The sequence below is a fragment of the Molothrus aeneus genome, chromosome 15 (assembly GCF_037042795.1).
Source record: "Molothrus aeneus isolate 106 chromosome 15, BPBGC_Maene_1.0, whole genome shotgun sequence".
NCBI classification, from domain to species: Eukaryota; Metazoa; Chordata; class Aves; order Passeriformes; family Icteridae; genus Molothrus; species Molothrus aeneus.
In genome coordinates this window covers 16,631,751-16,655,056 of record NC_089660.1, presented here as the reverse complement: position 1 = coordinate 16,655,056, position 23,306 = coordinate 16,631,751, and the positions used below count along the sequence as shown (strand labels likewise).

At 61.1% G+C, this 23,306-nt stretch overlaps 2 protein-coding genes across 5 annotated transcripts; one reads left to right on the top strand and one right to left on the bottom strand.

The window, feature by feature from the left end:
* Positions 1–1,300: 1,300 nt before the first annotated feature.
* Positions 1,301–7,380, top strand: FCHSD1 (FCH and double SH3 domains 1). 3 transcript variants are annotated; one of them, XM_066560139.1, is made up of 19 exons: positions 1,301–1,413; positions 1,670–1,767; positions 2,493–2,538; positions 3,369–3,442; positions 3,689–3,833; positions 3,907–4,043; positions 4,117–4,180; positions 4,264–4,392; positions 4,569–4,691; positions 4,772–4,867; positions 4,943–5,050; positions 5,142–5,246; positions 5,451–5,681; positions 5,768–5,851; positions 5,966–6,122; positions 6,205–6,410; positions 6,515–6,611; positions 6,692–6,759; positions 6,921–7,380. In XM_066560139.1, the coding sequence occupies exons 1-19, from the start codon at positions 1,393–1,395 to the stop codon at positions 6,984–6,986; spliced, it is 2,055 nt and encodes a 684-aa protein (XP_066416236.1). In that variant the 5' UTR covers positions 1,301–1,392; the 3' UTR covers positions 6,987–7,380. The 3 variants fall into 3 exon arrangements, with proteins under 3 accessions (XP_066416236.1, XP_066416235.1, XP_066416234.1); XM_066560138.1 differs by having other exon boundaries at positions 4,772–5,050; XM_066560137.1 differs by lacking the exons at positions 1,301–1,413; positions 1,670–1,767 and having other exon boundaries at positions 1,806–2,538.
* RELL2 (RELT like 2) lies at positions 7,362–19,150 on the bottom strand. 2 transcript variants are annotated; one of them, XM_066560140.1, is made up of 8 exons: positions 18,758–19,150; positions 17,808–18,021; positions 16,009–16,071; positions 15,847–15,913; positions 15,395–15,583; positions 9,744–10,449; positions 8,242–8,275; positions 7,362–7,997 (listed from the first exon to the last, which is right to left on the bottom strand). In XM_066560140.1, exons 2-7 carry the CDS (start codon positions 18,013–18,015, stop codon positions 8,243–8,245), a joined length of 1,266 nt encoding a protein of 421 aa, XP_066416237.1. In that variant the 5' UTR covers positions 18,016–18,021; positions 18,758–19,150; the 3' UTR covers positions 7,362–7,997; position 8,242. The 2 variants fall into 2 exon arrangements, with proteins under 2 accessions (XP_066416237.1, XP_066416238.1); XM_066560141.1 differs by lacking the exon at positions 18,758–19,150 and adding an exon at positions 18,509–18,638.
* Between the last annotated feature and the right edge of the window lie 4,156 nt (positions 19,151–23,306).

The following is a 23,306-nucleotide window of genomic DNA, read 5'->3' as shown; positions in this document are numbered from 1 at the left end:
CTGGGGCTGTCCCCTCAGTGTCTCACATGTCCCCACATCCCAGGGCCAGTGCCCCAGCACCTCATGTGTCACCACATCCTGGGACCAGTGTCCTGTGCATCCTCATGCACAAGGACTCAGTCCCCAGTGATCCTGGGGACTGCCCAAGGACAGTGCTCCCCATCACCCCATGTCCCTGTGATGCTGTGCCCACACATCCCCATCTCTCACAGCCCTGTGTCCCCATGTATGTCCCTGTCCTCCTGTCTCCCATGTCCCCATGTCCCCACGTCCCTGTGTCACATATCCCTGTGTCCCCATGTCCCTGTCTCCCCATCCCCATGTCCCCATGTCCCTGTGCCACATATCCGTGTCTTCCCATGTCCCTGTCTCCCCATCCCCATATCCCTGTGCCACATATCCCTGTGTCACCATGTCCCTGTCTTCTCATGTCCCTATGTCCCTGTCTCCCATGTCCCATGTCCGTATGTCCCTCCCTCTCATATCCCTGTGTCCCCATGTCCCTGTATCCTCATCCCCATGTCCCTGTGTCACATATTCCTGTGTCCCCATGTTCCTGTCTTCTCATGTTTGTGTCCCTGTCTCCCATGTCCTCATGTCCCCATGTCCCTGCCTCTCATATCTCTATGTTCTCATATCCCTGTCTCCCCATCTATGTCCCCATGTCCCTGTGTCACATATCCCTGTCACATGCCCCTGTCTTCCCACATCCCCATGCCCCATCTCCCCCCCTCTCATATTCCTGTGTTCCTATGTCCCTGTCTCCTCGTGTCCTCCTGTCCCTGTCTCCCATGTCCCCATGTCCTCATGTCCCTCCCTCTCATACCCCTGTGTTTCCATGTCCGTGTCTCCCCACCTACACATCCCCATGTCCTTGTGTCACATATCCCTGTCACCCCTCATGCGTCCCCATGTCCCTATGTCACATATCTCTGTCACATGTCCCTGTCTTCCCACATCCCCAGGTCCTCATGTCCCTCCCTCTCATATCCCCGTGTTCCCATGTCCGCGTCTCCCCGTCCCCCTGTCCCCGTGTCCCATCGCCCCGCCCACACGTGCACCAGGGACCACCAGGCGGCGCTGCAGCCCCCGAGGGGCGGGGCTTGCAATGGGCGGGGCTCCTGCAGCGCGGGTAAAGGGGCGGGGCTGGTTGGAGGCGGCACTGGGGGCGTGTCCGTCAGTGAGTGGTGGGCGGGGCCTGATGGGGCAGGGCCCGTCTTGGGGCGTGGCCCACGAGGGGCGTGGCCCACGAGGGGCGTGGGTAGTGGGCGGGGCGCGGGCAGTGGGCGGGGCGCGGCCGGCCCGGCAGTTCCGGGCCGCGCGCACGCGGATCGGGGCGGCGGCGATCGGCACCGGGATTGGGATCGGCACCGGCACCGGGGCAGCGCAGCCATGCAGCCGCCGCCGCGCAAGGTGAGCGCCGGGCCGGGCCGGGCCGGGCCGTGCCGTGCCGGGTCACCGGGGCCGGGTCCTCCCTCGCTGCCGTGTCCTGCAGCCGTGACCGAGACTCGCCCCCGGCGGAGCCTCCCGGGGCTGGGGAAGCGAGGCCGCGTTTGGGCGGCGCTCAGGAGGGGGGGCCGGTGGGCAGCGGTACCCGGGCAGGGCGGACAGCGCATCCCCGCTGCCCGTGCCCGCCGCGGCCGCGGGGCTGAGCGGGACCTTCCCGCAGGTGAAGCTCACGCAGGAGCTGCGGGTCCATCTCCTGGAGCAGCTGTCGGGCCTGCAGAGCAAACAGCAGCGGGACGCCGAGCTGCTGGAGGACATCAGGTAGGGCCCGCACAGGTGACACGGGTGTCGAGCTGACACCGGGCAGCTCATCCCGTGTGTGTGTCTGTGTGTCTGTGTTTGTGTGTCCCCAGGCTGAGATGAAACAGCTCGTCCCACCAGTGTGTGTGCCTGTGTGTGTCTGTGTCTGTGTCCCCAAGCTGACACCGGGCAGCTCATCCCGTGTGTGTGTCTGTGTGTGTCGTCTGTGTGTGTGTCTGTGTTTGTGTGTCCCCAGGCTGAGATGAAACAGCTCGTCCCACCAGTGTGTGTGTCTGTGTGCCTGTGTGTGTCTGTGTCTGTGTCTGTGTCTGTGTCCCCAAGCTGAGACCGGGCAGCTCATCCTGTGTGTGTGTCCCCGGGCTGAGATGAAACAGCTCATCCCGCGTGTGTGTGTGTCCCCACGCTGACACCGGGCATCTCATCCCGTGTCTGTGCATGTGTGTGTCTGTGTCTGTGTGTGTGTGTGCGTGTGTCTGTGTCTGTCTGTCTGTGTGTGTGTGTCCCCAAGCTGAGACCCGGCACGGGCGGGCCAGGGACCGGGCTCGGCTCACCTTGAGCCTGTCACCTCGAGGTCATGGGCTCCATCACCGACTGGGGTGGCCTGATGGGGACAGGATGGTGGCAGGGGGAGATGGTAAGAGGAGGATGGTGGCAGCAGGTGATGGGAGGGGTGGCCCATGCCTGCCCCTCTCTGTGCGTCCTCCCTGTGTCCCCTCTCCCCCCAGGTCCTACAGCAAGCAGAGGGCCACCATTGACAGGGAGTACGGGCAGGTAAGGAGGTGCCACGGGATATGGGATCAATGTCCTGGGGGGCCCAGGCCCCATCCTGCCGGCCTGGGGCAGGAGCTGGGCAGGCCCCACGCAGGCAGAGGGCAGCCTCGGAAATCACCCAAGCGTGGCTGCTCCGTGCTGGCCCCGCAGGGTGGTGGCAGATGGCTCATCCTGCCGGGAGGACCCTGACCACGTCCAGCACCCGCTGGGGGCTCTGCTGAGCACGGCGTGGCCCAGACCTTGGGTGTTTTGGGAGCCTGGAGGGAAAACCTTGTGGGGGAGGAAACCGCTGGGCTCTGCTGTCTGCTGGGTCATCGCAGGGCTCTGCTCTGAAATGTCAGTTTGGTTTTAATGTGAGATGTCCCTGCAGCATCCCCTGGGGACATACTGCAGCAGAACTGTGTTCCCCCTTCCTGCAGCTGGTCACCGTGTCACTGCCCTCCCTCGCACCCCCCAGGCTGGGGGTGACCATCCATACCCCCAGGGTTGGGGTCTTGCTGTGCTTGGCTTTGCTGGGGCTCCTCTACTCTGTATCTCTAGCCAGTGTCCCTCAGTGATGTCCCCTTGCAGGTGCTCTGTCCCAAAAGCCACAGCAGGGGGGTCCTTTCATTGTGGTGGCTGCCCCCCAAGAAGGTTTTGGGGAGCACAGTTCCTGCTGACACCGAGCCTGGGGGATGTGTCTGTGCTCTGAGGGGACACGTGTGTGTCCCCAGGTCCATGGGGTGGGCAGCCAGGGTGGGGGAGCCCCGTTTTGAGCCCAGGGGGGGTTGGTGGGTGCTGGGCTGCTCGGCAGGGTCAGGCAGTGCTGGTGATGCTGGTTCTGCCTGCAGGCTCTGCAGAGGCTGGCCAGCCAGTTCGTGAAGAGAGACTGGCAGCGGGGCCGTGGCGAGGCTGGCGACTCCAGGTGGGCTGGGGACAGGGACAGGGCTGGGGACAAGCAGCTGGGGCTTGCCATACCTGCCCACGGCCCTCCCAGTTTGGAGATGCTTAATGCCAGCCAGGATTTGAGTGTCACTGGGACACAGCTGTGGGTGGGATGTCCCCAGTTCCAGTCTGCTGTGACTGGGGGTGCTGGCAGTCCTGCTGGGCATCCCCAAAAGGTGTCACGGGGCAGGGAGTGCCCGGCCCTGTGTTAGCCCTGTGCCCACAGGAGCGTGGCAGCTGTCTGGAAAGGCGTCATCGAGGGGACAGCACACGCTGGGCAGGTCCGTGTCACCGCCTCCGAGAGCTACCGCGCCCTGGCCGCCGAGGCCGCCCGCAGCGCCCGCCTCTGCAAGGAGAGGACGCTCAAGAAGGTACCGGGGCAAGGCCATGTCCCTGTGCCCGGGCGGGGGGACAGCTGTCCCCCCCAGCTGACGCTCCCCGCAGGGCATCGAGCGGCTGCAGAAGGCGCAGGTGGAGCTGCTGGAGACGGTGAAGGAGCTGGACAAGGCCAAGAAGCAGCTCAGCCACCTGAGGCGTAGCAGCGAGGTGGCCAAGGACAAGGCGGCCGACGTGGAGGCGCGGTGAGTGGGGCACATGGAGCCGGGGGGCTGCGGTGGCTCAGGGTGGTCTCACACCCCTCTCCACCCTCCCCAGCCTCCGCAAGAGCGACCGGCGGATATTTCACACCAAGGCCAGCCTGCAAAAGCTCAGTGCCAAGGTGGGTGGCGTGGGGGATGGCAGGGTACCCATGCTGGGGACACGGGGCACCATCGCCAAGCCTCGCTGCCCACGTCCCCACAGTTCTCAGCACGACTGGCCGAGCACTCGAGGCAGCTGGCGGGGGTGCAGAACGAGTACAGCTTCGCCCTGGTGTCTGCCTCTGCCCACCTGGAGCATTACCAGCGTGTGGAGCTGCCCGCAGCCATGCAGGTAGGAGATGCCCAGGCCCCCCGTGCCCCTTCCCCAGGGTCCCACAAGGAGCATCTCCCCACTGCCAGCACAGAGGGTCCCACTGCACAGGGTCAGGGCTGGCTGCCCTGGGGGTCAGGGATGCTCCAGCGGGGGGATGTGGCAGTGCTGGGGGGGTTCCCTCTGCTTTCCCCCAGGCTCTGGATGGGGACCTCTATGAGCGGCTTCGGGAGCACTTGTCAGCTGCCAGCAGGACGGAGGTGGAGACCTGCAGGGCCACCCGGGACTGGTTCCAGGGTGTTGTGGAGGCATCTGCGCGGGTAAGAGCACTGTCCCCCGAGCTGGGTGGGACACGAGGGCACAGGTGAGCCCCCGGCCCCACGCCGCTCCCCTGCTGCAGGTGTGCCGGGAGCAGGACCTGCTCCTCTTCCTGCAGGACCACCCCGCCTTCTCCCTGGCACCCGAGCAGCGCTTCCAGCTCACGGGGATGGAGGAGGTAAGTGGAGGGGATAGTTACAGCACACTGGGGTCTGCACAGCCACCCCCTTGTCACCGCCGTGTCCTTGCCCAGGTGTGCCTGCTGCCACCAGCAGATGACGGGGCCAGCCTGGAGAAGGAGGCACGGCGCTGGGCCACGCGGGTGGCCCGGGAGCACAAGAACAGGGCACACAGTGAGGAGGTGGGTGTTGTCCTGCCCAACGGGGCACCGGGGGGCTCAGGGAGGGGCTTTTGCAGCTGCCACACCCTCTGAGCTGTGGGTGCCCGCCCAGGTGCTGCAGCGGCTGGAGGCCAGGCGGCAGCAGGGGCTGGAGGCGGAGGCGGCGGCCGTGGAGCGGCAGATGGAGGAAGTGAGGGAAAACATCCGCAAGGCAGAGGTGGGAGCCCCCATCAGGGAGCTTGGGGTGACATCTGTCTGTCACCCCCAGGGTGGGGGAGGTAGGGACAGGGACGGGTGGTGGCTGGGATGCTGCACTTGGGGTGTGATGCTGGGGATGCCACCACACCTGGGGATGGGGGTGATGGGGTTGGGACACCGCCAGAGGTATCCTGGGCACTGTGACAATGTGCGGTGTCCCCAGGTGAGCCGAGTGAAGGCCGAGGCACGGCTGGCACTGCTGCGGGCGGCAGGGCTGGACGTGGACACCTGGCTGGCCGGGGCCATGGTGGGGACAGGCGAGGAGACGCCCACAGGGCTGGACCTGGCTGAGTTTGATGACTACGAGGACAGCGATGAGGCCGATGAGGACGATGAGCCTGGGCCTGCTGCCCGCACCTACCCCTACACCTGCAGGGTGATCTTTGGCTACCAGGTATGGCCCTGCCTGCATGGCCCTCACCCTGCCTGCCCAGAGATGGCACCTCAGCCTCTCTGCCACGTTGTCCCCATCTCCTGCAGGGCTGCCAGGCAGACGAGCTGTCCATCAGCCAGGGCGAGGAGCTGGAGATCATCGAGGATGGGGACGCAGAGGAGTGGGTGAAGGTGGGAGCAGGCTGAGCCCCCCTCCCCCCTCCCTACTGGGGGACACCTTTTGGAGGTCCCCAGGCTGACCCCACTCTGGACCCTGGGATGTTCATGTGTTTTCTGCCTCCTCAGGCTCGGAACAAGGCAGGGCAGGTCGGCTACGTCCCTGAAAAGTACCTGCTGTCCCTGGGGTGTGACTCGGGGGCTGGGCTGGGCCCCCCAGGCCCCTCTGCCTTGCACCGCCAGCTCTCCAGCATCATGGCTGCAGAACTGGTGCTGGAGCCTGGAGGTGGGTGCTGGGCATCACCCCCACCCCAGAGAGGGGGGCGGGATCCAGAGGGTGCTGAGCCCCCTCCCCACCCTCCCCTCAGCCTGGCTGGTGCGAGCCCTGTACGACTACGAGGGGCAGAGCCCCGAGGAGCTGAGTTTCCCTGAGGGGGCCATCATCCGGGTGCTGCCCCGTGCTGCTGGCGAGGTGGACGATGGCTTCTGGACCGGCGACTTCGACGGCCGCGTCGGCGTCTTCCCCTCCCTGGTGGTGGAGGAGCTCACCGGGGCCCGGGAGGCAGCCGGGCAGGTTGGTGCCAGGAGGGTCCTTGTGTCACCCTGGCACTTCCATGGGTGCTGAGGTGAAGCCCCCTTCCCACCATGCCCATCCCTCTTGGCTGTGTCTTTTCCCAGGAGCTGCCATCACCGTCCCCTCCGCCCTTCTCCCCTCCTGGCCTCACGCCCGGGGCCAGCCTGGTCCCCAGCTCTGCTCCTGAGACAGCGCTGGGAGGTGAGTGCTGGGGAAACTGGGCAAACTGGGAAGGGGCTGGGGGAGCCCAAAAGCCAGGCTGAGCTGCTGGGCACTCCCAGGTTGCCGGCAGGATGGCACGGGCAGCGGGCAGAGCTCTCCAGACCTGGCAGCCGCGCGCCTGCGCCCGGTAAGTCCCTTCACAGGGATGCTGTGACCCCAAAACCTGCCCCAGCCCTTCTGTAATGGAGCCACCCGTGTGTTTTGGGGGGTCTGAAGGGGGATGAGTGGCCTCAGCATGTTGGCACCACTTCTCTCCCTCTCCTTTCCCTCTCCTCTCCCTCTCTGCAGCTCCGTGCGCCGCCCCCACCACCCGGCAGAGCCCCCGAGCCCGACCCCGAGCTTCACTTCAGCTGACCCTGTGGGTGCCCCCAGCCCCCTCCCCCAAAAAAGCTTTACCTGAGCAAACCACCACAGGCTGCTGTCCCAGCAGCAGGAGCTGCTGCTGCCCCGTGCCCCGAGCTGGTCTCTCCAGGGGCTGCACCCTGCTTGCAGAGTGGTCCTGCATCCCAGTACAGCACCCAGAACCCCTTTATGGGGTGCCCAGTGTCACAGCCAGGCCCCATCTCACCCTCCTTTTGCCTCTACCCTTCCTGCCTGGCATCACCCGTGCACTCCCAGCCCAGCCCTGGTTCCTGGGGGGCTCCTCTCCGGCCCCTGCCAGCCCCCACAGGCAGGAGTGGGCGTGGGGGGCTGTTCCCAAAAAATCAATAAATCCCGCTGGCCCAGCCGAGGGGTTCAGCAGCTTTAATGGTTGTAGCTCGTCTATGTACAGGGCGTTACACACCGAAGCTGGCGCGGCCCCGAGGCTGCCCGCTGGCCTGGCCCGGGGCCATCCCGCCCCCCGGGCCTGTGCCGGGGTGGGGCCGGGAGCTCCTCTCTCCGCCAGCATCTCCCAGGGACCTGCCGGTGCAGGGTTTGTGCCTGTGCCCGCTCTGCGTGGCAGGGGTGCCCGGGGGGGCTGTGCTCTGTGCTGAACGTGCCCGGTGGGCGGTGGGGCTCAAGCCGCTGCCTCCATCCCTGCCCCTGGCCGCGGCCCCCTCTGATCCTTGCCCCGAGCTGGGGGCCGCGGGGGCAGCGGGCTCTGGGTGCCGCCCTGCCCCTGCCGGGCCCGAGGGTCCCTCGGGGGGGTCTCCGGGGAGGGTGCGGTGGGTGGGACTCGGGTACCTATTGCCAATGGGATGAAGGCTGGCGCCGAGCGCGGTTGTCGGTGTCGCGGGCGCGTCGCTCCGGCCATGCCAAGCGCGTAGCTGCCCACCCGGGGCCGGGCACGGCTGCCCCGCGGCTGCCCCACGGCAGAGCCCCAGCCCCGAGGGGCCCGGGGGCTGCGCGCCTCCCGTGCACGCTCCAGCCGGGAGCGGAGAGGAGCTGTGGGAGAGAGGCGGGATGGGGCTGGTCCCCGCAGCCACGGCACCTCCCCACCACCCAAATGGGACTTCCCGGGGTCGCTGCCTGCGGCTGGGCACGTCCCGACCCCTGGAGAAAGGATTCAGCCTCTCTCCATCTCCAGCAGCAAGCTGAGACCCAGCAGGGCAGGGACACCGGCAGTGCCCTCCCACCCCCCAGGCATTGTCCCAGGGGCAGGGGACAGGGGCAGGGGACAGGCACTCACCTCACACACGGTCCTGCTCCACGGCGCTGGGCTCCTGTGGGATGGAGGAGAGGGGTCAGCGCTCCCATGGAGCTGGGGCTGAGCTGGGCTCCCCCGTGGCCACAGCAGTGACCCGAGGGGCAGAGCCCCACCGAGTCTCCAGGAGTGAGGACAGCCCAGGCACCTTCTCTGCCCTTCCCCACCACCTGCAGGACGTGAGGAGCAGCAGCCAACAGCCTTGGTGCTGGCTCTGACTGCGACTGAGGGCATGGGGAATGGTCCAAGTGGCACCAGGGCTTGGTGACAAACATCCCAGGGAGGTCCTGTCACCGTTATCCATGGGACCCCGTGTTCTGGAGCACCCCAGCACCATGGGCAGCATCCAAGGCAGGAGCCTGGCACTGGGCTTGCCCTACACTTAACTGCTTCCCCAGGGATCAGAGGGATTCCCAAGGCTCAGTGGGACACAGGAGGACCTGTCACCACCTCCCCATGTCTCTGGGGAAGGGCTGCAGCCCATCAGCTCTATCCTGCCTTGCCCTTCTCCATGAAACAGCTCAAACCTTCCAGCCTGCTCACCAGAAAGCAAAGGGGGAAACTGTGAGATCCTGCTTTGTCCTTATCCAGCATCCAGCCAGGCACCTTCCCCAGGCCTCTCCCGTGCTGACCCAGTCCTGCCCCATCCCAATCCCTGCCAAGGGCTGCTGGCATGTGCCCAGCCCATGCAGAACCAGCCCCAGGGGATCTCCACGGCTTTGAAGCATGCCAGGAATTTTACCCAGGCATTTGGCTTCCTTTTTCTTCCAAGGGCTTTGCCACATCGTGCTGGTTTTGTGAGGCAAGTTAAGGCCCAGCTCTTGGAGCTGCTGACACTACACAGCCCCCTTCCATGAAAAACACCTTTTCCCAGCTGCAGAACCACAAATGAGTGTGTAAGCGAAATTCTGGGTGTCTGAACTACCACCACCAGCCTCATTTGCTCACTGGTACCAGCACAGAGGCAATTCCAGGGAGAAAATCCCCTGGAGCTGTCTAACCCCTCCAGCAAGGTGGTTGGGTGGGACATTGGGAGGTACCAGGGTACTGGGAGCTCCAGGCAGGGTGGGCTTTCCTCCTCTCTGAGCACAGCTCCTCAGGAGCAGGGAAAGCAACCAAGACATGACCACTTGGCTTTGCCATTTCCTGGCCTTCGAGGTAAGGAAGGCTCCTGGAGAAATCTGCCCCTGCCTGTTCCTGACTGGCCACACTGGACCCCAGTGAGGCTATGGCGGCTCTGGGGACACCACGTGCAGCAGTGGAGCTCTGCCAGGTCAAAATCCCAATGGATGTCCGCAAAGGAAAAGGAGTTCCTTGCCAAGGGGAATGGGCAGCAAGTCTGCAGCACCTCCCACTGCCCCTGAAGCAGGGTGAGACCTGTCACAGTGACTGTGACTGCCTCAGACACTGAAAAATAGGTGGGAAAAAGCAATCCCCCTCCAGCCCAGGGGACCACATGGGGACCAGGAGGAGGAGGAGGAACATACCTGCTGCTTCCCATCCTCCCCTCCGGACTGTTTCCTGCTGCTCTCGTCTCTCCCCAGCTCCTCGGCCTGCTCCTGCAGGCTCAGGCTCCCGTGAATATCTGACACTTCATCTGCCGACGCCAGTCCCATCTCCTCCAGGCAGACGCCGGCTCCTTCCCTCGCCAGCTCTCCCGGGATGTTGGGACTCGATGCTCCCAGCACTGGCAGGCTCAGCAGCCTGCGCTGCCGGCTTGAGCTCCCGGGAGCGGATCCAGCACCCGGCAGGGACCCTGCCCGACCAGACCCTGCCGTGCCGGACCCAACCGTGCTGGACCCCACCATGCTGGACCCAACCGGGCCAGACCCAACCGGGCCAGACCCAACCATGCTTGACCCCGCCGTGCCAGACCCAACCGGGCCGGACCCAACTGGGCCAGACCCAACCGGGCCGGACCCAACCGTGCCCGCCCGCCGGCTGTCACGGGTGCCGGAGCTGGCGGGTGTGTTGGCGGCCGGGCTGGTGGACACGCTCTGCTGGGCGCTCCTGGCACTCTGTGTGCCCGTGTGGATGGCTCCGTTCTGCAGGCCAGCCGTGGGGACAGTCCCATTGAGCAGCTCGCTGCTGCGCTCCAGCTCCTCCGTGCTCGGCGGGCGGCTGCCCGCGGGCAGGGCCCCGTCCGGCTGCTCCTGCAGGCACGGCTTCTTCCCGATGTGCGTGACACGGAACCTGCAATGGGAACAGGACACAGCGGATGTTGGGGAAGATGAAACAGGAAAGCCTTATAAATGTGATTGTCTGGCAGAAGATTTTGAGAATATAGAAACTATAAGTGAGATTGAAATGAAAGCAAGCTTTGAGATACCTCGGTTACTGAACAATGGGAAAACAATGGTGTGGCCAGCTGAAGGTAATCCCCTTTTGATGAAACAACACCCTCTGCCTGTAGGCAGCTCCAAGGGTCTGAGCAGACCCTTCAGCTTGGCAGAAGGGGCCCAAAGAGAAGTTTTTAGGGTTTAAAATGTAACACAGGATGGTAATGTAGTGATTCTTACAGGCTGTATGTAAATGCTATAGGATTTGTATCTTGTACTAGATTGGTCAGTGAGAATTAGAATATTCAACACAGAAGAAGATTTATTGTATTGGAACGGGAACCTCGCTCTTTTACCCTTTTACTCTCTTACCTTCTCATCCTCTCTGCCCCTCTCTTCTCTCAGGCCTGCTCTGAGCTGTGGCTGGCAGCTCCCAGCAGGGCCCTGCCCCCAGGCCCTTTGCAATAAACCCCAAATTCCACGACCTGGCTTCAGGGATCTCTCATCTCCATCTGTCCCAACCATCCTACCCAACACTCCTACAAGCAGTTCTTTTCCATGCTGTCCCACCACTGGATTCCCAGCTTTTCTGTACCTCCAGCCTCGGATCTCCTCGCTTTGCCGTGATCTCCAACCTGTCTGACCCATTCACACCTACACAAGCTGTGTCCCCAAATTGATTTTCCCCTTCATTTTGAGCAAAACAAACAGAAAGGGAAGGATGGGAAGTGCAATCCAGGTCTTGGCTGGAGCAGAGCTTGTCCTCCCAGCAGCAAGATGGATCACAGCTCTTGGAAATGCTCCAAGACAGCCTGGATGACAGCATGCCCTCAGTGAGGGCAGGACAGGAGTTTGGCAGTGATTTGGATACAGGGATCAAAGGCTGGAGGAGTTTTTTGGCTAAAATCTGCCAGAGCACATTTTGCACCATCCCCTGGATGGGCAGATGGTACCTGGGTGTTCACCAAGGTTCCACCACGAGCAGGTAACAGCTCAGAGCTCTGGGTGGGCAGGAGGAAAGCTGCAGAAATGGGTCTGACAGCTTAAAGGGTGGGCTCATAATCAGAGGTGATGCAACATTGCACGTGGGGAGAAGAGAGGGGTAAGGGATCATAGACTCAGGGAATGGCTTGAGTTGGAAGGAGGTCCTAAAAGATGATCCAGTCCCATCCCCTGCCATGGATTGGCACAACTCCTCAATCTGGTGGCTCCAAGCCCCATTCAGCCTGGCCTTGGACACGTCCAGGGACAGCCACAGCTGCTGTGGGCACCCTGTGCCAGGGCCTCCTTACCAATTCCTCATTCCCAATATCCCTTCTCAGCCTGCCCACTGGCAGCAGGGAGCCATTCCTCCTTGTCCTGTCACTCTGTGCCCTCGTCCCAAGTCCCTCTCCAGCTCTCTTGGAACCCCTCTAGGCACTGGAAGGGGCTCTAAAGTCCCCTTGGAGCTTTCTCCTCTCCCAATTCCCTCAGCCTGGGAGGGGCAAGGTGTCAGCAAAGCCTGAAAATCTGAATTGTGATTGTGCTGATTGTGACTCCTCCTCACCAGCACTGGACCAGCAGAGAGGAAATCTCCTCCATGGTGAGCTGGTGTCCACCAGGCAGAGCACTCCAATGGCAGCACTGAGAGCTCGTGCAGCCCACGGCTCGCCCACAGCTGCTCTCACTGTGCTTGGATCACACATGGACAACCAACAGACCTGGCTGAGTTCAGCTGCAAGGCAGTGTCAGGGCAAAGCACAATTTCAGAAAGTGCTGCTGGTGTGGAAAGAACAGCAAGACACAAAGGTCAAGCACATGGCAGCACTGCTCTTCAAAGGAAAAAGCAGAGAGGTCCAAAAGATAAGAACAGATGCCAGGAGAGTTGGCAGAGATGAAGGAGACCACTTCCAGGCTGGAGCCCAGCCCGTGGGCAGCACCAACCCCTCAGCAGGGCTAGAAAGCTTCTCAGGATTGGGAGGGTGGAGAAGAGAAATGCTCCAGCTCCAGAGAAGGTTCCCAGGCCAAGCAGCAGCAAATGTGACCTTTCAGGTCTGTCCAGATATTCGGAGATAAGACACCAGCACTTTGGGGAGACCAAAGAATGTTCTGGCCCTGAAGAGGAACAGGAAGGAGACACAGTGACAGGATCACTTCTTGGTAATGCCATTGAGCAATGTCAGCCTGGAAGAGTCGGGAGTGGAGTCAGAGAGCAGGAAGGGTTTGGACCAGAGAGGGCACAAGAAGTAACATAGCCAACCTCTGGGGGGAAAGCAGAGGAGCCCTGCCTGGCTGCCTCATCAGCATCCCTGGGATTCAGTGGGGTGTGACACACTCTGGATGATGGGGCTGAGGACAGAGGGTCAGACACAGATGCTTTATGGACAAGTTCTGCCACTGACTACACCTGGCTGAGGGCAAGCACTGAGCTAAGTGGTAAATCATCCTATTCCATACACAACCCTGAGTCCCACACAAATTTAGAACAATTTAGGTGCAAAAAGCCCTCAGGAGGTCTCCATTCCAGACCCCTGCTCATATCTGGGCCCCCTCCTATCCTCAAGCACTTTGCCCAGAGCCCTGTCCAGTCAGGTTTTGGAAATCTTCAGGGATGGAGATTCCTCCACTCCTCAGGGCCCTGTCAAGGGCTGCACTATCCTCATGGCAGAACAGTTTCTCCTTGCATCTTTTTTGGATTTCTCTTGTTGTAACTCTTGGCCATTGCCTCTTGCCCTTCCCAGTGCAGATCTCTGAGGAGAGTCTTATTCCATCTTCATTTAAATTCCACCCACCCTTTGAGAAGTGTTAGAGGACAATTAGATCATCCCTTTCTAATGCTCCAGGCCAAAAAAGCCTCCTCAGGTGCCCCATACTCCAGCACTGATGATCTTGGTGGACCTCCACAGCTCCCATCCTTTCCACTCCTCAGGATGAGCCTGTGCCTACCAGGGCTCATTCCACGTAGGAGGGGGCTGGACTCTCAACCACTGCATCCAAGGCAAGAACAATACCAAAAACAAATGAGAACAAGACCTGAGAGTGTGTCTTTAACTCTAGGGGTGGGTTAAAGAAGTCCTGTTTTGTAGGGTCAGTGCTGGGTCAAAGTACTTCAAGATATTTGTCATAAATAGGACACAGGAAGGGCAATCCTGGAGGATCTGGAAGGGAAAAGGGGCCAGCCTGGAAATAAGAAGCAGAATTTAAGGGTGGGATTGTACCTCGTGGGCACATAGGTCCCTTAGCAGCTGGACCTTGTACCAAAGAGATTCAGGATTGAAAGTAAAGCCCTGGAGAAGCAGGATGACTGCCCTGTGGAGAGGGCTGCTGTGGGGTGTGACACTAACAGGGTTAAAGAGGAAAAACAGGAATTGAGGGAAGGTGCCTTTGGGAAAGGAGAGCATCTTGTCCAGCACTCCCAGTGCTGAGAGGAGGCTGGAAGAGCACGGACAGAGGACACGGAGGAGGGGATGGAGCTGGGCACCAGCCAGGGAGTGAATTAGTGGTGAGCAGGAGCTGTGCAGAGCCCCGGCCTGCCGGGCACCACCTCCAAGGACAGCCACGGGCACGGAGCAGCCAGGAGCTGGCAGTGCCCACGAGATGTGATCCAAGCTGAGCTGGGCCTGGCGAGTCCAGCAGGTCTCCCTGCTTCTCCAGCTGCCCAGAAAGCCCCAGCTCACCTCCCCTGCTGAGGCTACTGCCCGTGGTGGTGGAAAAATCCACATGATAGGACACAGGGAATGGCTTCCCACTGCCAGAGGGCAGGGATGGATGGGATATTGGGAATTAGGAATTGTTCCCTGGCAGGGTGGGCAGGCTCTGGCACAGGGTGCCCAGAGCAGCTGGGACTGCCCCTGGATCCCTGGCAGTGCTCAAGGCCAGGCTGGATGGAGTTTGCAGCACCCTGAGCTAGTGGAAGGTGTCCCTGCCCATGGCAGGGGTGGAATGAGATGAACTTTGAGGTCCTTTCCAAACCAAACCATTCCACAATTCCATGCCCACTTTGGCTCAGCATTCCCATGAAAGGACTGTCTCTCTGGACCACAACATGAAGTTCTGTCAAGGCTCAGGCCCTGAATGAGGACCTTGTGCACAATCTGAGCATGGCAGAGCTTTGTGTCTCACCATGGTGGCCATCCAGGGACCAGCAGCTTCTTGCCACCCTGCCCCAGCCACCACAGCCGGAGGGAGCCAAGCCCAGGAACTTTCCAAACCCTTTCTGCTGGGGAATGGGGCAGCCTGGGTGAGCCTACAGACTGTCCTACAGGTTAGTGACGACACAGTGAGACCACAGGAAGCTCAGGAAGTCCCTTGAGGTGAAACCAGGTGGGGATGGAAAGCATTTGTGGGAAGTATCAGGAACACTCCCCTATTCTTACATTGCTGCTGTGTCATCTAATTACATACATCGTTGGAGGCAGCGACCTGGAGCAGCACAGCCACTCTTTCATCCTGAGCAGGTGGTGGCTTGCACCTGGGACATGCTGTCCCCTCTGTCCCCCCCAGTGAGGTCCCTGAAGCCCCCAGTTGGGCAGCAAGGCCCTGCTTGCACTGAGCTGGGACAGCGGGCTCTGGAAGGACACGGAGCTGGGGCTGTGCCCAGCACTGACTCAGCAGGAAAACCCAGCTTGAGTCACCTTCCCGGAGAAGGAGGGAAGCCACCGGTGCATCACAGCCTGCCACATACCACAGGCATTTCCAGGTGCAGCAGCCACCTGGCTGCTCAGGAGCTCCAGCTGCAGAGCTGCTGCTGGGGCATCTCCGTGTGCAACAGCAAGAGGGAACCTTGGGCACGTGGGGAAGGGGGAAGGAACAGGAGGACTGAGGAGAGCCTGTAGTGCTCATTCCAGCAGAGAAATGGCTGGCAAAGCTCGTTTGGGTACCTGCCCACTGAGAAGACGGTGGTTTCTCCAGGATGCATCCTGCTTTTGCCCTCCTTGGAGCGCCCCTGGCGCTGCAGGGGGTGCCTCTTCCTCCTGCTGCAGTGGATGCAGGGGGCGTGCGTGGAGCCCAGGTGCACCGTGTGGTGATGGGGTGGGCCCCCGTCCTGGCTGCTGCTGTGGTGACAAAGGCTGCAACAGAAGATGACAGGTTGTGTCACCCTGGGGAGACGCCCCAACCCTGGTGCAGCCCCACTGCAGCACGGCCTGGGAGCAGCAGCTCTGGGGGGGACAGGAATGAGGAAGAGCTGCTGCACTTGACAGTGGGGTGAAGCACTCCTCAAAGCCCTCAGGAGAGCAGGACTCCCCGTTGGGAAGATGCTTTGTAGCAGCTGGAAAGGGGCTGCTTATCCCTCACTGTGGAGCAGCCACAAGCTGCTGTGAGCTTCCCTCACCTGGGCACTGGCACTGGCACATCTGCTTCGTTTTCCCCCAGCATCTCCTTGAGGGCCTCCACGTTTGCTGAAGAGAGAGGGAAAAAGGGGAATGCTGAAGGGAGAGGGACAAACAAGCCAAAGTGGTCAGCATGGCTCCAGGCCGGCCCAAGAAGTGCTCACCTTCATTTTGGATGATGCATCTCACAATCTTCTCCACGGTGTCATCGTTCTTCTCGGCCTCATCTGAAAAGAGACAACGTGGCACTGAGGGCTGGGATTCCGGGGCTCTGCTCACTCATCCCTTCCCAGGAGCAGCTGCATCAGCAGAGTTGTTGGAGAAGCCTCGAGTCCCCTGTCACACTGGGAAGCCACTGGGGAACACCAGATCCCTCATCCTGGAAAAGAAACGGCTGAGCCAGCAGCTGTGTGTGCAGAGAGAGGGGGTGTGTGCAGAGCATCTGGAGAAATGACAGGGAAGCAGGTTCTAAAAAGTTGAAAGAGGAGGGTCCTTGTCCAGCCCAGGACCCCCTGGCTGCAGGATGCTGCAAGTGCTCAAGGCTCCAAGGGTAGACAGGACACGTCCACAGAAAATAAACCCACTGGGATCCACTAAATACAGAAATGGGGAACACACGGTGACAGAGAGAGCCCCAGAGCTGCACACTGTTGAGAGCTTAAAAGACTGCTCTGAGCAATCTTGGCTGGTGCCTGCTCTGCTGTGGAGTTCACCCACAGCATTAACTCAACCTGCTTCCAGCCACTGTTGGAGGCAGGAGGCCTGGATGGATGGATGGATGGATGGATGGATGGATGGATGGATGGATGGATGGATGGATGGATGGATGGATGGATGGATGGATGGATGGATGGACTTGTCACCCTGCCAGGACCTCCAGCCTGGTCAGCAGTGTGAGATGTTCCTGTAAGCAGGTTGGAGCCATGGTCTGGCAGGCAGCTGCCTCAAAGGCTCAAGAGCTGTTACCATGATCTCGGAAGATCTCCATCATCCCATGGAGATGTTTCCCTGGGCTGTGGTGTGTCCAGAGGGCAAAGCCCATCCTGGAAGGTTCAGAGACTGTCTCCATGTCATGTACAGCCAAGACATTAAAGGCAGAGGAGCGCATCCATGGGCACGTGGGGGCTCTGGCTGCACCGAGGATGAGCCCAAGGAGCTGCATTTCTCTCCTGAGCTCAGGCAGCAGCAGCAGGAGGTGCTGATCCTCCCCAGCACTGCCACAGCACGTGGAGCTGGAGGAGTTCTGTGGCACCATGTGGCTGTTCCCAGCCTGGGAAGCAGCCGGAGGAATGTGTGTTCCCCCTTCAGCAGAGACTCAGGAAAGCACCGGATGACAGAGCTCGCTTGGGCCGGGCACCCACGCTCAGTGCGGCAGTGACTTCCCAATCCAACCACCCCAGAGCGACTTGCAGTGCCCTGAAGCCATGGGAAAAATTCCCTACAGGTCCCTTCCCCTTCCAACACCAGCCCTACTTCTGTGGTCTGCAAGAACACAGCAGGGACCAGAAGAAGACATGGCCAATAACAAACCCCAGCTGGCTCCCTGCCAGACATCCTAATGCCAGAGGGGCAGAGGCACTTGTGCTCCAGCTGGGAGAGGTTTTCCTTGAGGGAACAGGGGTTATGACTGAAATGCTGGGGATTCACCAAGTCCTGGATGTTCATCAGAATTACCTTCTGGTGATAGTGCTCCTTTGGGAAGGGCCAGGCACTGGCTCCCACCTCCCTGTCACCTCCAGCCGTTGTCAGCTCGTGGATCAGAGGGATCCCTGGCCCTCACACTCCTGATCCCCAGGGAGCACCATGCTGCTCTCACCGCCCCAGCCCTTTATCCCAGCCCAGCCACACGTGACAGGTAACCCTCCCAGCCCCATCCCACAGCCCAGAAGGGTGCATGAGGAGCACCAGCCCACAGCAGGCACAAGGCTGAGCCCCCAGCGAGCCCCCACTGCCCAGCACTCACCATCCTCGAGCTCCTCCACCTCGTCTTTGTCATCTGGGTCAAGCTCGTCCCGGAAGGTGCGGCACCGGTAACCCTTCTTCTTCAGGACATGGCAGATCAGGAACCCCACCAGCCCCATGATGAAGAAGACAAGGACAAGGAGGAAGACCACAGTAATGCCGTGCTGGGGTTCTGACTCCCCATAGTGGGGGTTGTGATAGTCTGACATGCGGATCTAGGAGGAGGGGGAAGGCAGGTCAGAGCCGCGGCGCTCACCCCCACCCTGTGCCATCCTCCCGTTCCTCCTGCGGGGCTAGGGGCAGCTCCCAGCCGGGGCAGCTCCAGCCGGGGGCATCTCCCATCCAGGGCAGCTCCAGCCGGGGCAGCTCCACCTCCCGCCCGAGCCCCGCAGGGTCCGGCGCGGTGCGGAGGGCAGGACCGGCCGGAGTTGGCTCCTGGCGGTCTCCCAAGGACACTGCTGCCCCGCACGGCCCCGGCAAGAGGCATCCCAAGGGCAGCGCCGGCGGCAGCGTCCCCGCAGGCCCCGCCGGCCCCGGGCTGCGGCGCTCCCCCGTCCCTTGCAGGCGGCTTCCCAAGGGCACCGGTGCCCCGGCCTGCCCGGGACTCTGCGGCGGGCGGCAACCCCGGCTCGCCCTTGCCGGAGGATGGCGGAGCATCCTCCCGCGCCGCGCCGCTCCCCCGCCGCTCCCCTCGGTACTCACGGCCGAGGCCCTCCACCGGCACCGGCACCGGCACCGGTACCGGCCGCGGCGGGCAGGGAGCCGTGGCAGCCGGGCTGGCGGAGGGCCGAGCCGCCGGCCGCTCCCGCATCGTCCTCCCGCAGCACCGAGCCGGCTCCCTCCGCCCCGGCTCCCCCGGGCGCTCCCGGCTCCCTCCCCGCTCGCCGGCTCCGCTCCCCGGCACGGAGAATGTCCCCCCCCGCCTGTCCCCCGGCCCCGCTGCGGCGCTACCTGGGCCTGCGGTCCTCCGCAGCGCTCTCCTCTTCACCTTCACCTTCACCTTCACCTGCCTCCTAGCAACCCCGCATCCCCGCGGCTGGGCACCGCGGCGAGCATCCTCCGGCCCCCGGGCCCCGGCTCCGTGCCTGCCTTCCCCGCGAAGGAGCCAGCTGCCTCTGCCTGCCGCTCTCTGCCGCGCTCTGCCACAAGAGCACCCGCCTGTCCCGATCCCAGAAAAAAAATCTCTCCGGAGCTGTTTCGGCGGAGGAAGGTGCGGAGAGGAGCTCGGGGAGATGCCGGAGGCTGCAGCAGGACACGCAGGAGCGCTGCTCAGGGAAGCTGCCAGGCTGCTGCCCGCCCCGGGGTGAATAACCTCACCCGCACGCGTGCCAGCCCCGAGCTCCCCTGGCACCTTCCTTGCCTTGAATTTTAGGGCACTGAGCCCTGGCGATGGGAGGGAGAAGGGTGGAAGTGGGGCTCAGTGAGAGCAGGACTGATCACACAGCAGCGTGGGGGGGGAGAGGGGTGCAGACCCCCACACGGGGATCCCAGCACCAAGGAGAGGGTGGAAAAAGAGCCCCGGGAGACTCCTGTGCCTCCCTCCCTCCTTCCTAAAAAAGGAGTGGCTAAGCCATTGGAAATCTCACGCTGTAGTGGTCCCATGACCTCCTTCTCCATCTCCACCACATTATCCTCACTCTGGGAGGCTTCACCCACCACTCCTTTGCTACAGAAATCAGACCTGCTTCTCTCCATCCTTCAGCCACCTGCCAGTTCTCCATCCAAACCCTGAGGAATGCAACCCTTGAAACCCCTACCAGCCCATCTCCACTGAACTGAGCTCCAATCCATGCACACATTCCTCCATGGGAGTTATCCCATGGGAATCCCTAATTTGAATTATCCCACTACAGTCTGTCACACAGCCCATGCCTCCTCCAGGCTCTCAGCTCTGCCTCGCTGAGGGCTCCTGTCCCTCTGCACAGGTGACCAGGTTGTCTCTCAGGAGCCTCCTCCATCAGCATGACTTCAGGGTGTCACCACATCACAGGTGACACCCACCTGCCTGCTGTCCTGACAGGGAGACAGGAATGGAACATCTGGGCAAGAACAAGACTTCTCCTCCTGCCACAGATTGCTGAGCCACAGGAGAGGAGAGCTCTCCAAACCCTGGACCAACAAGCTGCTGCATCATGCAAGTCTCAGCTGAGGAAGAGCCCACAAAGCAAAGCTCAGAGTTTCTGTGTACAGGGGGAGCTGGCAGCTCTGGGTTTCTGCAGGGCCCTGAGGGGATGCAGTCATGGCCAGTGTATTCCTGTTCTCCCCGTGCCCACGCACGCTGCCCTGCACAATAAATCTCTCTTTCTCCTCCTGGGTGTTCCCACCCACCCAGAGCATTGCTGCACCCTGCTCCCTTCCAGCACCCCATCCCCTTTCCTGACTCCAGCCATGCCAGGCTGATCAGGACTCCCCATTCGAGGGGACATTCCCATTTTCACACAGTCTCTGGTGTATGGTGGCATTTCCACAAGCGTGGCACAGCAGCCTGGCCCTGCCTGAGGGCAAATCCTGGCCTTGGTGGGGTGAGCCAGGGTGAGGAGGGGGTTCTGGGGCTGTCAAGCTGCTCCCTCCTGGCTCTGCAGCTGGATTACCCCAGCTGAATTTTTCTCTTCCTGATTCTCCCAACCAGGGATCGCCTGTTCCCTGTCTCCATCCTGCTCCCACCACCTCAGCTCAGCTTCAGAGTCCCTCCAGGGCCTCAGTCCTTGTCCCACTGCAGGAACCCATTAGCATTTTAATGGTCCCACATAGCACCTCACAGGTGAGCCAGAAACAACACCCTGGCACCTCTGTGCCCCCAAAGCAGCCAGCATTTGATGCATGGACCCACACAACAGAGCTCTCCCTTCTGAGCAGGCTGGCCATGTGAGAGAGCCCCACACCAAGCCAGGGAGGTGCAGCCATGGCTGTGGGCTGCCTGCTCGTGGCACATCCACTGTCTGGACTTCCTCTGTCCCTCCTGACCCCATCCCAGCTCCTCTCCCGCCCTGTGTGACCACAGCAGCCAAGGCAGTGGCATCTGAGACACAGGACAATCCAGCTGGAGCTCTGGGGTAGGCAGCTGCCTTCTTTGTGCCTGCCCACCTCATCCAGCACCACCAGCTGGAGGAGGAGGAGGAAGAGGTTACACAGTCCAGAACGTGGCACAGTGCTGGTCCAGAGAGTCCCCTGTGCCTGGTGAGGGGCACTTCTGTGGGATTTATCCCTGCATTTCCCATGTCCCTTTCAATGAACTGAGCTCCTCTTTTCCCATCTTTTCAGGACTTATGAAACCTCCTTGCTCGTGGATGAACCAATTAGTGATGAGCTCCCCTACAGTGGTAAGTTGGACTTGCCTTTTCTCCTCATGAGCTCAGCTGGAATTCTTGGGATGTTCTATTCTGCATTGACCAGGGCCAAAGTGTCAGCACTTCCTGACCTTGGAGATGGCCTTAGCCATGCCTGGAAGTGTCCAAGGCCAGGTTGGATGGGGTTTGGTCTAGTGGGAGGGGGTTGGAAATGAGATTTAATGTCCCTTCCAACCCAAATCATCCCCTGCCCTTCCTTCCCAGGCCCTCCCTTGGGGCTTCCCTGAATCCTGGAGGTCCTTGGAGGCTTCACTCCCACTCCAGGTATTGCCTGGAAACACTGAAATTGCAACCTTTGGAGGCTGGGGAGGGAGGGGACAGAGTGGCTGAGGAGAGGCTGGTGGGACAGTGCTGTCCTCTGTCACCCTGTCCCTCAGCTAGCTCCAGTCCCTGTGAAATTCCACGTTACCTCTTGTCCGCTCTTTTCCTGCAGCTCTTCCGCAGCCATTGGAGCAAACGTCACCCCACAAACAATGGGACCATGTCCTTTTGGGGGCTCAGCTGCCCTGGCCCCGCTGCTTGTCCACATGGCAGCTAAACAGGCTGGACTGCCCAGATCCAGGCTCCTCTTGGGGTCTTCTCTTCGATGCTCAGCCCAAAAATTGCCCTCACGTCTGCAAAGCTGCTCCATCCCATGGTGTCAAACGTGTCCCTGGATCCTCAGCCCTGCTTTCCAAACATGCCCAGCAGCTAATGGCCCTTAAACCACAGCCTGCTTTTGCTCTCTGAGCACAAAGAGCATCTAAAAATATCCCTCTGTGACACTTCCCTGCTCTGCTCCAACACCCGTGAAGATGCCTGGAGCAGCACCCGGCTTCCAGAAGGACAGCTCAGGCAGCAGAGAGATCCCAGCTGGAAACAGGGATGGGTCTCCTCTCCTCAGGCAGGGCTGTGTCTCCTCAGGCAGGGCTGTGTCTCCTCTCCTCAGGCAGGGCTGTGTCTCCTCAAGCAGGGTTGTGTCTCTGCTCTCCTCTTCTCAAGCAGGGCAGTCTCTGCCTTCCTCAAGCAGGGATGTATCTGCTCTCCCCAAGCAGGGCTGTGTCTCTGCTCTGTTCAAGCCAGGCTGTGTCTCCTCTCCTCAAGCAGGGATGTCTCTCCTCAAGCAGGGCTGTGTCTCTCCTCAAGCAGGGCTGTGTCTCTCCTCAAGCAGGGATGTGTCTGCTCTCCTCAAGCAGGGATGTATCTGCTCTCCCCATGCAGGGCTGTTTCTCTGCTCTGTTCAAGCAGGGCTGTGTCTCTGCTCTGTTCAAGCAGGGCTGTGTCTCCTCTCCTCAAGCAGGGCTGTGTCTCTGCTCTCGTCCCCTGTCCCCAGGCAGATACTTGGACGTGTTCTGGGTGGCTCCGTGTCCAAGGTGGCTCCGTGTCCCGGGTGGCTCCGTGTCCCAGGTGGCTCTGTGTCCCCAGGCTGGCGTTATCTGGTGGCAGCAGCTGGTGGAGCAGGGACAGGACACTCGTCATGAGGGAGCACCAGAGCAGGGACAGGACAGGACAGGACAGGACAGGACAGGACAGGCGTCATGAGGGAGCACCGTCACAGCTCCAGGGGCTCCCAGCACAGCCGTGCTGCTCAGCACATTCAAACCCCAGAGATTTCCTGAACAGATCAGGCCTCAGCGAGCACCAGCCATGCCACTTGTCACTGCTCTTATCAGAGTTTGCTCAGAACCCTCTGGAATCCATCAAAGTTGCTAAGACATAAACTGTGCTAAAGAAGAAAGAAGCTGAGAACCAGAATTCCAAGACCACAAGAAGTAAATAACAGCAGCAAAGCAGCTGGACTGTGACCAGTCCCATATTCTGAGAGGTGCACTCACAACACGTGGACCAAACAAAGGCACCAGTAAGAAATGTGTGCAGAGAGTTAGAAAGTGGAAATAACTGTATAATGTAAACAATAAACAGCTTCTGCTTAATCATACTGGTCAGTGGCCCAGGAGTCCTGAATTTCCCCCAGTTTCCCAGGCTGGGTGCTGGGCTCAATGCCAGGTGCCCTCTGAGTGTCCCCAGCCCCAGCTGGGCCCTGCAGGGTCACAGTGAGATGGTCCTGGCTCTCCTCTGGAAGTGTCCCTGCCCCTGGCAGGGATTGGAATTAAATGACCTTTAAGGTCCCTTCTAGTCCTATCCCCTAAACCAGCCTATAATCCTTGCTCCAT